We start from the raw sequence: 10404 nt of genomic DNA, 5'->3' as shown, positions 1-10404 counted from the left end.
AGTGAGGCTGAAAACACAGCGTCTTCTCGACATGATGTAAACACACTAACTAGCGGAAGTGTTTGTCAGAGTGTTCGTATTTCACGGGCAGGCGGGGATTATGCAAATGTGTTACCTTGTGACGTATATAGGTAACAGGCAGAAGATTCGAAAATATGACGACTCGTTAAGGCAGTTCAGAGTCGACTCTTTCTTTTGAGAGACAATATCTTTATTTATCATGCAATTCTTGATTAACAACTTTGCAGACTGTTTACACTGAAGGATAGCTACGGTAGCTAATAAATATATTTTTTCGAAAACCCATATGACCTGCTCTTTAAACCTTTGTGACAGCTCTAATTTGAAAAGTCATATAAAAACTATTTTTTAAATATTTTTCAATAAAGTGCCCTTTATTGCCAACTACCAGCTGTGTTTAAATTGTGGTCTTAACTTGATTTTCAATTCAAGACTAACCTGAGGCAAATTGAAAGCTCAGGCTACACCTCATTAGTTGTGTTTATCAAACACTTCTTCATGCTAACATTAATCTGATGTAAACACGCTCATTAAGGCCTTACTCATTCTACGGCATAAGTCATTTAGGACTTTAAGAAACTTTCTGGACCTAAAATTAGAGCTAATTGGTCGACAAAGGACTACATTTGTTATTTATTCGAAGAGTATTTCTTCATACAGAAATATTGAGTCATCAAAGCCCCAGTTATCATCACTCCTGTCAGTTGTGAGATATGACTTAACATGCACCTCTGTGTGCTTCCATCATTCAATTCCCATAAGGAAAGTCTAACAGCTCATCTCTCTCAGTCAAGCCCTGGCCCTGATAAACTGAACTAGGAAAACAATCTACCATAGCAATGACCGAGGAGCCAGTAAGTGTTTTGTCCTTGATTGTGTTTCCAATGCAAGTGCAACCATACTCAGGGGATATACATGTCTTGAAACATAAATAATGAGACGATTAGCTATAGGGCCTGACATCTCTCTCTCCCTCTCCTTCTGTCGATCTCTCTCTCACTCTCACCCACCTGGTCTCATTCACTTATATAGGGTGAATTAGTGTATTCTGGGACAACCAATCTCTGTTGTATACATTTCTGGTCTATGTTAGCTTTAGCATATTAAGTAACACTTTACTAACACTTTATGTTTTTATATGTAATGCATTAAAAAAAGTATTTTAGCCCTCTGGGTGTTTTTTTGGGGCCTGGAGATGTTTTGACATGCCCTGGTGTTTGTATTTATTTAAGCTACTTATAACATATTAATGGATAAAGTCTGATTGCACTATATTCAGCACAAAGTCTGCTTTAATAATATGTGAGCAGCATGTATGTATATGTTTGCATTTTTCATGAATTATGTCCCGTAAAGCACCTTATAATGAATTGTGTGATTTCATGAATACTTTATAACCAGTTACAATACATTATAATACGTATCTATGCATTGTTACACTTTTAGAAAGTATAATGCAGTATAAAACACCAATTTCAGATGTAACAAGAAATCTGCTAATATTGTAGTGCATTTTAACTTTGATTCCAATTATTTATGAAAACGCATTAGAATGTACATTAGAAATAAAATGTTACCGCATATTCTAGTTGGGTTGTTGTTTGATAAAGTCATATTTGTTGGTATGAAGGTCACAAATGCAAACAACGCCCAAGATTGCTATAATTCACCCAGTGTTGAAGTTTCTAGCTGATCTGATTGCTTTTGGAACAATTTCCCTTGGTGATGCAAAAATAAACAAAATAACTGACCACATTGTGTCTAAAATGTGAGTTATTTGAAATTAACTTCTTGTTCAAATAATTTTTGTATAAAAGCAATATCACACTTGCAATCGTGCTGTTGGATTTAAATTAAATTCTCCTTGACAACATATAACTGGTGAGGTTAAATATAGTAAGAACAAAATAAATCCAACAGTAAAGAAGAGGTGCGCAATGCAACCATTTCATTCCATGAATGAGAAAAAAATAACTTGTCAAATGTGCCATACCGAAAGCCCTTCAAGTGTTTAATTTGAAATTCCACACCAGTGAACATCTCAGTTTTTGCTCCGGTTTGATTTCCAGGACAACACTGAGATATTCGTTTGATAAGAGCAGTTCAAAGAATTTCTACAGAACCCAGCTGTCAGTAATGTCCTGTACACAGTACACACACGACTGCATTAAGTTAAATATCGCTCTAAAAGTAGAGCCAATAATTGAGCAATCAATGATCTGAGGCTTTTATGGAAAATCTTCAGACATTATTGTCATTAGGCTAAACATTTTCTGTCTAAATTTATCTGAATGCTGAAGAGGTCGGAGGCTAATAGACCTCTAATGCTTCAGGCATTAATAACACTTATGATTTTTTTTAGAATGTATAATAATGCAATTATATTTATTCCTCTTAAACCCTTTCAGAAGCTTTCTTAATTGGAAATCTTGATTTATTCAACATTGTCCTCATTCAAAGTTTTTCCTTTTGCTGGAAAAGCAGAGGTCTGTGTATGTGCTATGGTTATGTATGTTTTTAATTAAGGATTTTACAATTTTACTTTAAGATTAATTACATTAATCTTGAAAAATGTTAGCCTTACATTTATGGGTTTTATCATATTCCTTAAGTCCCTTAATTATCAAAAAATATATTTTTTTGTTTACAGTTTTACATATACAGGTTTGTATACTGAAGTAATGACTTACTAATTAATAAAAAGGTAATAAAACTATAGCACCATCATCAACATGATCACATAAAAGAAGACATTTAAAGCCATACAGCTCAACTCTCCTGTTCTGCATACATAATTCAATATATTTAAATATCATGTGGCCATTTAGCATCTGAAAACAACAGCAAATATTTAAACACAACCAAACATGGGAAGCAGCAAAATATATCTGCTGTATGACTACAATGTATTTAAATGTTCCTAATACTTTAAATTCCAGTAAAGGATTGAAAGTACACATGTCCTGTCTAATTCGGATGTAAAAAGCATCACAGACTCTGTCGACTTTCAGTCTCATTCCAGAGTGCAGGAAAACTTCAGTAAGACACTGTTTGCGTGGGAGAATTACTGCTTATCCTCATTGTTGCTCACACAGCTCTGGCTAAGCCGACAATTGCTGTCACCTTGTGCTCATGGAGCTTCGCTATTAGCATCACCGGGAGGAACAAGTGAGCACGTATCTGCTCCGGCAACCTTTTCCACTGCCATCGGCTTGTCCGCCTCACTCACCCATCCTCCCGTGCAACACCCTCCCATCATACACTTGTCAGGCAGCATATGTCTGGTGTTTTTATGAGATCCCTTTCATGCATCTGACAGGAAGGATAAACACTACTGACTCTTTACTGTACCCTTGGGCTCTGTTCAACCTTTGGTGGAAGGTAAATGGGGAGAATGAGAATATAACATCTGACACAAATTTACCTTCAATCTGTCACCGCACACCTACCTATGTTACCATGAGCAAGTTCGTAACAATCTAGGTGTGTTTTCGCCAACGCAAACAAACTGCATATGCTGATGTTGTACAATTTTGAGGCAATAATTTTTTGGGGGGGATTTATTATCCAGACAGATTTTACAACCAAGCAGGTGAAACAGCGGCTCAAATTTTCCTGATTTTTTTTTTTTTACAGCGACTGTGTAATGAACACGGGTTTGAGTTCTCGATTATATAAAAGCAGCACTAGACTGTGTTGGAAAAAAAAAAGTTTTCGAAGTTACACAAAAATTACTGGTGTACATTTTACAAGAGTATTTTTCAGTCTTTCTACTTCAACATTTCACATTTAATTCAATGTGTTACCATTTCTTTGTAATTATTTGTGAAATTTTCTAGCAATTCCTGAGTGAAACTTGCTTCTACAGCAAATTTTTCTCAGTGTACAAACCAATACAACATTGCATTTCAAAGTAGTCTATAAAAAGACCAAAGAAGAGATGGTAGAATGCCAGACACATGCACACACATACAGGCTTATAAAACTGTTCCAATGCCTCACATCATTTCATTATCTTTCCTCAAATGTCTCATACAAGGCAAAGAGTGTTAAGAGAGGCCAGGAAGCAGAATTGATTCTCTCTCAACTCAGATCTGTGGCAGATGCAAACCTGTCCCTCTCTGTACTGCCAGTGTGAGAGCAATGTACTTAAAAGTCATTCAGTCACAAGGGATGTTGGGATAGGAGCCCTGCCTAGCATGCAAAGTAAAATCAGGAACCTAGACATGCACACGCCAGCGCACACAGACACACATGCGCACGCGAGCTGCTGGTTTCCACCAGCAGGGGGAGATCTGACATTGAGAAAGCACAACTGTACTTTTGTTGACTCCTATAGTCTGTCTCTACCGAAAAATAAAGCCAGTGGAGCATTCACAGATACACACGTATGTTGAGGAGAGAACGTCTGACTAACCCCAATGTTGCCATCTCCATCTGCGCCTGGCAGCATGGTCCAACGGCCCTGCCAAATGAGCGTGTCAGTCAGGTTCAGTTCAGCCAACTCCTTTCCCGCTTTTTTCTCCTTCCCTTTTGGGCTGTTTATCACTTCATCTAATCCTCAGCTCTAACTCAGCACAACTTTCCTAAACAGCTCACCTCACATCAGTTGCAACTAATAATCCAGCATTAAAACTTTCGAACTACACTTTCAACTTGAAAACAGCTGTCAAGTTTCTTAAAGGGGTCATATGATGCGATTTAAATTTTTCCTTTCTCTTTGGAGTGTTACAAGCTCTTGGTGCATAAAGAAGATCTGTAAAGTTGCAAATACTAAAGTCTCAAATCCAAAGAGATATTCTTTATAAAAGTTAAGAGTCAACCACGCGTACCTAAAACGGCTCGTTCTAACACGCCCCCACATACCTACTAGAGGAGAAACAATAATGTACAGTATGTGGAAAATAATGTGTTTTTTTAACCTTAAACCGCATAAACACATTTCATTACACCAAATACACAAAATAATGTTCTTTTTAGCAACATCATATGACCCCTTTAACCAAAACTCTTAAAGTAACTCCTCAATATTCACCCAGCATATCAGTAACATTATAGCATATTAAAAATGTGTTTAACATTCATCAGTAACATTCTAGCATATTTGAATATTTAATTACTACCGTCAACATGGTTCATATTGTCTGTACGTCTGTATACTCTATACAAGTACAATATTATATATGTATATTTATTATACAATATAAATTATATAAATATTATACTTTCTCTCTCTCTCTGATATATATATATATATATATATGTGTGTGTGTGTGTGTGTGTGTACATTGTCTCATTTAGTTGCATAGCAAAAATACCTAAACATTTCCAGTGCAGTCCAGTCATGTGGCAATTTGCATATTGAAGTTTCTTTTCTATTCTATTCTAATCACACACCAGTAAACAAAATGAGCCAGCCTCCATTAAAGTTTCTTGTTAATTCCGTTATATGTTATTATGTGTACAAATAAATGAAAAGCACCATCTAATTCTGCATATCATGAAAAATTCCAACACATTTTACACGCAACTGGCAATAAATAACAGAGGTAATTATCCAACTCACCTGTAAATCTTATATTTGGTTGTGAAGCCCTGTTGATAACGCTCCACAAATTCTGCAAATTCCTGTGAGTGATGAAAAGGCCCTTTATCTGAAAGGAGCCACCCAAATGGACCAGCGGCATCATGGGAGGCTGCCACAGGGGCTAAAACCCAGCAGTGAAAGCTTAGTACAACACACACCCATAGACTCATCAGATACGCCAGTCTAAAATCAGTACACTGGCAGCTCATGCTTCACCCTGCGACTCGACATTCTCTCCAAACTTTCCTCGCCTTCTGAAACAACAAAGACAATGCAGTGAATTCAAGTGTGTATAACACCTCCTTTTTTTTCTAACACAGCTGTAAAGTCCAAGGTTTTCAATCTGGGGTTCCTAAAGACTAGGAGGTCTGTGAAGACAATATATAAGACATAGGTTGAATTCTTATGACATTTCTATACATTACAATTTTTTTTTACTTTTTGACTATTTTTTAAACATGATATTATGTAATAATAATAATTATTGCTCTTAATGAAAGTTATTATAACATGTTACCGGAAAAAAAAATAGCATCTTTTAGATGGATGTCTCTGGGTTTGTTTGGCTGGGGTTCCCAGAGTCTTTAAAAATTGAAAACCCCTGATACTAAGTATAAAAATCGACTTAAGCTATTCAAATATATTTCCATAGGCATAATATACATTGTATTGTCATTTTCAGCCATTTTCCATCCATACTGTGTTTCAGAAACATTCTTCTCAACAATACAGTTGTCACATGCATTTCTCTAATGCAAATAAAAGGATTATGCTTGTGATTATAATACATTTTTCAATTATTATTTTAATTATTGTATTATATTTATAGTTGTAGTTTAATTTAGTTCTATTTATTATAGTTATAACAAGTTTACCTTCTCCAGGTGTCCGATGTCTCAACCACTGAAGTCAACAACCTCTAGAGTTTTACAGTTAAAAGCAAAGGATTGTGAAAGCAAAGCATAGGTAGATTGTTGAGGGTGACCTTTGAAAATTTGGCTCAGTTCAACTTGTTTTAAACACCATCGCAAAGCGAGAAGAGCCCTGGAAGCCCAGCATCCAACTCTATGCTTCCGCTATCGAGTATATTTCCAACGTCTTGTGCCGTATAATCCGGGTGAAGAGAAGAAGAAAAAACTATCGCGAGGAGAAGCGGTCGCTCTGTCTTCACTCTTCTCTCTCCAGGTAGAGACAGCTCTCTTATGAATTGGAAGTTACGGTGAAGCAATCCCATAACCATTAACGACTGACGCGATTAAAGTCTACTGTTTCCCCTCGGTCGACATATTAACTTAACCCGGTGTCCAAAAAGCACTAAGCACTATAAATGTAGACTCCAGAGGTCCACTCTGTGCAACTGCGCGCACGTCGGATGCTCAAACCCGACGCTTCCCATTACACACCATGAAAATATCCAATTTATTTCAGAGACAAGCCTCCACCACTCCTCATTGGCTGCGAGCGGGAGAGAGGGGCGGGGTTTCGGTGCTGAGAGAATGTACTTTGTCAGGGTCACAATGAGTTTGAACATTAGGCTATGTGCTTGTTATGAAAATAATATTATACTTATTTATGAATGGGATCTTTATGATACAAAATAATAGCCTGCTCGAGCTGAAGGATTGAAATTACATACAGTCAAGTCGTTATCAGGCTCACAACATTGACAGTGGCAAACTTAATAGGTTTGAATTGAGATGTATTGGGTTTACTGTTACATTACTGTTATTCAGTACCTTCTGAGCTCATAAATACATACATATTTAATATATAAATTAATTTTTTTTAATATAATTTAAATGGGTTGTAATGAAAAAATACAGGATGCTAGGCATGATGGAAAACATGAGCATTGCTTATGAGTTTTCATGTTACAGAAACATGAAAAAAAGTGCTTTAACCAAAGTATAAATACATTTTATTATGAAATGAAACTTTTATTACATAACTCATGTAATAAACTCATGATTTCCATAAGATGTGTGGGTTTCATCTTTTATATGAACATATTAACACATATATCAAGGGAAAATGTACTGCAAAACAGGAATCCTGACTCTTTTGGATTATTATGCACAAATCAACATTTCTAACATATACAATTGCACTTTATGACCCCCCATCACAAACCTCGATCAGACAGATGAATAAGTATGTTGTATATTATCTCAAACAGTGTCCATGATTATGTTTTTAATAAGACATTTGTGATTTTAAAAGTTATCAAAGGAGTGCTCTGGACTGACCACGCGGACAACTGTTTTAAACACAAGAATGAGCAGAAACAGTCAGACATTGGCTTCCAACTGATTCGCAGTGATCGACCGTGAGAGGAAATGAGCAATCTTGGGAGGAAAGGAAGGGAAAGAAATCAAAGACAAAATCAAATCAAGTCCTCAGAGTGAGAGAAATATCAGCACCGTTTTTGCAGAGATGTTTTCAGATGAGGCGGATAGTGAAAAGGCAGGACCAATGGCAGTGGATAGTGCAGAAAACAGCTGTTTGACAAAGCTGAGACAGCACTCTTTAAAGCTAGTCGACTGCTGTAGGTGGAGTTGAGATCTAGATTGTGGTAGTGTGCGAGATCACAAAGCGGGGACATTTATCAATGCATGGACAGGAAGTCATTACAACAGGTAAATATTCATTGATGGAGTCAATGATGTGCTGTTTTGGTGAAGAGTAATCAAGAAAGCAAAGTAAAGATCATATTTTAATTAGCTACCATATTGACAGCTGAGGCAAGGTATTTTTGCATATCTCGCCTATTTGCTTTTTTTCCTCATTTCTCTCTCTCTCTCCCTCACTCTCCCCCACAATGGCTCGTGTAAATAGGTTAGACTGTGAAAACATAAGAAGTCTTTGGACAATATAATTGCAGGCAAGAAAAATTCACTCCTGCAAACAGTTCGGCACTTGCTTGCATAATTAGCTTGAAGATGCCCATTACATATTAACTAACTATGTGCAACCAGGTAAAAGTGATGTTTATCAATGTAGCATGTTAGCACCAGAGGTTTCACATGCTATTAATTGTCATAAGCAGTGTGTGAAGCTTTAGTCTCAGCCATGTGTAGCTGAAGTGTCAGACTCTCTTCTGGCTGTATGAATCACCCGAACAGTGATGAGGCCAAGCCAGTGTCATGCTCTCCTTCTCTAATGACTCTGACATATGAGCTTTGTTCCACAGTAACAAGCACTATTGCTACAGCTAGAAATGTCTAATGATGATGTCTGAAAAAAACATTAACCCTCCCTTCTCAATGCCATGTGGTCAATGTGCAGGCCCATAAATCAATCTGCAATGTTGCGGGTTTGTAAGTGACTTTGTTTAACAACTCGCATGCAACATCAGATTCCTATAAAAACTACAAGGAGTACATAAATGCCACTATGCCTCAAAAAAAGGGGTGAAAATCATAAAGGCTTAATTTTCAGCTCAGTGTACAGATACACTACAAACAGAGCCGATCCCCTATACGCAAAATACACAAGCTGCGTAGGGCTCCAGAAACACTGAGTGAAACACTGACAAATGTGTTTTATTCATTCGTTCATAACCACTCATTTGAAAAATCTTACCAACAGCAAACTTTTAAATGGTAATGAAAGTGTTTATATATAACCCAAAAAAAAAATAGTTCACCCCCAAATGAAAATTTGCTGAAAATGTATACTTACCCTCAGGCCATCAAAGATGTAGAAGAGTTTGTTTCTTCGTTGGAACAGATTTGGAGAAATTTAGCTGTACATTACTTGATCACCAATGGATCCTCTGCAGTGAATGGGTGCCGTCAGAATAAGAGCCAAAACAGCTGAAAAATCATTACAATAGTCCACAATTTTTAATTTGCAAAGGTGCTTGATCTGTGCATATTTCTCTCATAATTCAGACAATATGACATTTTTACTGGAGACAGCGATATTATGGATAGAGGACTCTATCTTTATCTTTATTATTTGATCAACTGGAGTTATGGAGATTACTTGTGGATTATTGTGATTTTTTTTTATCATCTGTTTGAAAGCTCATTCTGATGGCACCCATTCACGTTTGTCCCCATCTGCCTTCTTTGTGTGTGATGATGATACAGTATCTGACATACTGTATGTTGAAAAAAAATACCTCAATAGAAAGCAATATTATTACAGAAAAAAATCTGAAGCATTCAAACATAACAAATAAACCTATTGTTGAACAAATAAATAAATATATAAAAGAAAAAAGATGGATAAAAGAAAAAAAGGCAGAGTACTGTCATTCCAGACCTCAGGTCATTTGCTAATGGCATCTTATTTTTTTATAAACCACTGCAGAGATACATTATTTGTGTGATGTTCTGCCCTCCAAATAGATCCATCTCGATATTAGATTTTGTCATGGTTGAGAGGCAACACAATTTTCCCTTCTTACTCGTGACGTGACTTTTTGCTTGAATAAGGTGGACTAAAAAGGACTTGGTGGCATTTGTCTGGGGAATGAACAGTTTGTACAGGTCATTGATAGAAAATGGCATATCACAGCACAATGAATTGTAGTAGTTGCTTGATGAATGGCACAGTCCATAGGGTGAGCCTGGTGGACATCAGTCTGGAAATATCAAATTGCTCAAGAGTTTCCTTTTTATTTTATCCATACTGTATGTTTATATAATAGCTCCATTATTAGTGACAATAGAACGAAATTGAGATGTATGGCTAGGCATATAGCACACTAGAACAGTAGTGCTCAACTGGTGGCTCAGAGCATTGTGTAACAGGGAAAAAATTAACAAATAAATATTAAAAATTAAATT

The 10404-nt window shown here is 36.4% G+C and overlaps 1 protein-coding gene across 2 annotated transcripts in view; it reads right to left on the bottom strand.

Annotated features, from left to right (window-relative positions):
* The window catches only part of LOC107732447 (BMP/retinoic acid-inducible neural-specific protein 3-like), a 40082-nt gene extending 33109 nt beyond the window's left edge, over positions 1-6973 (bottom strand). The window contains exons 1-2 of one of the 2 annotated variants that reach the window (XM_016543784.1): positions 6484-6973; positions 5588-5862 (exon numbers count right to left, since the gene is read on the bottom strand). In XM_016543784.1, the coding sequence (XP_016399270.1) occupies positions 5588-5817 (230 nt within the window). In that variant the 5' untranslated portion in view covers positions 5818-5862; positions 6484-6973. The remainder of the gene's footprint in view (positions 1-5587; positions 5863-6483) is intronic. The other variant, XM_016543785.1, reaches the window with a different exon arrangement.
* Between the last annotated feature and the right edge of the window lie 3431 nt (positions 6974-10404).

This window comes from Sinocyclocheilus rhinocerous, unplaced genomic scaffold (genome assembly GCF_001515625.1).
Source record: "Sinocyclocheilus rhinocerous isolate Xijiao unplaced genomic scaffold, SAMN03320098_v1.1 scaffold1150, whole genome shotgun sequence".
NCBI classification, from domain to species: domain Eukaryota; kingdom Metazoa; phylum Chordata; class Actinopteri; order Cypriniformes; family Cyprinidae; genus Sinocyclocheilus; species Sinocyclocheilus rhinocerous.
Note: the sequence above shows the minus strand (reverse complement) of the source record. Positions and strands in the feature narration are given on the sequence as shown.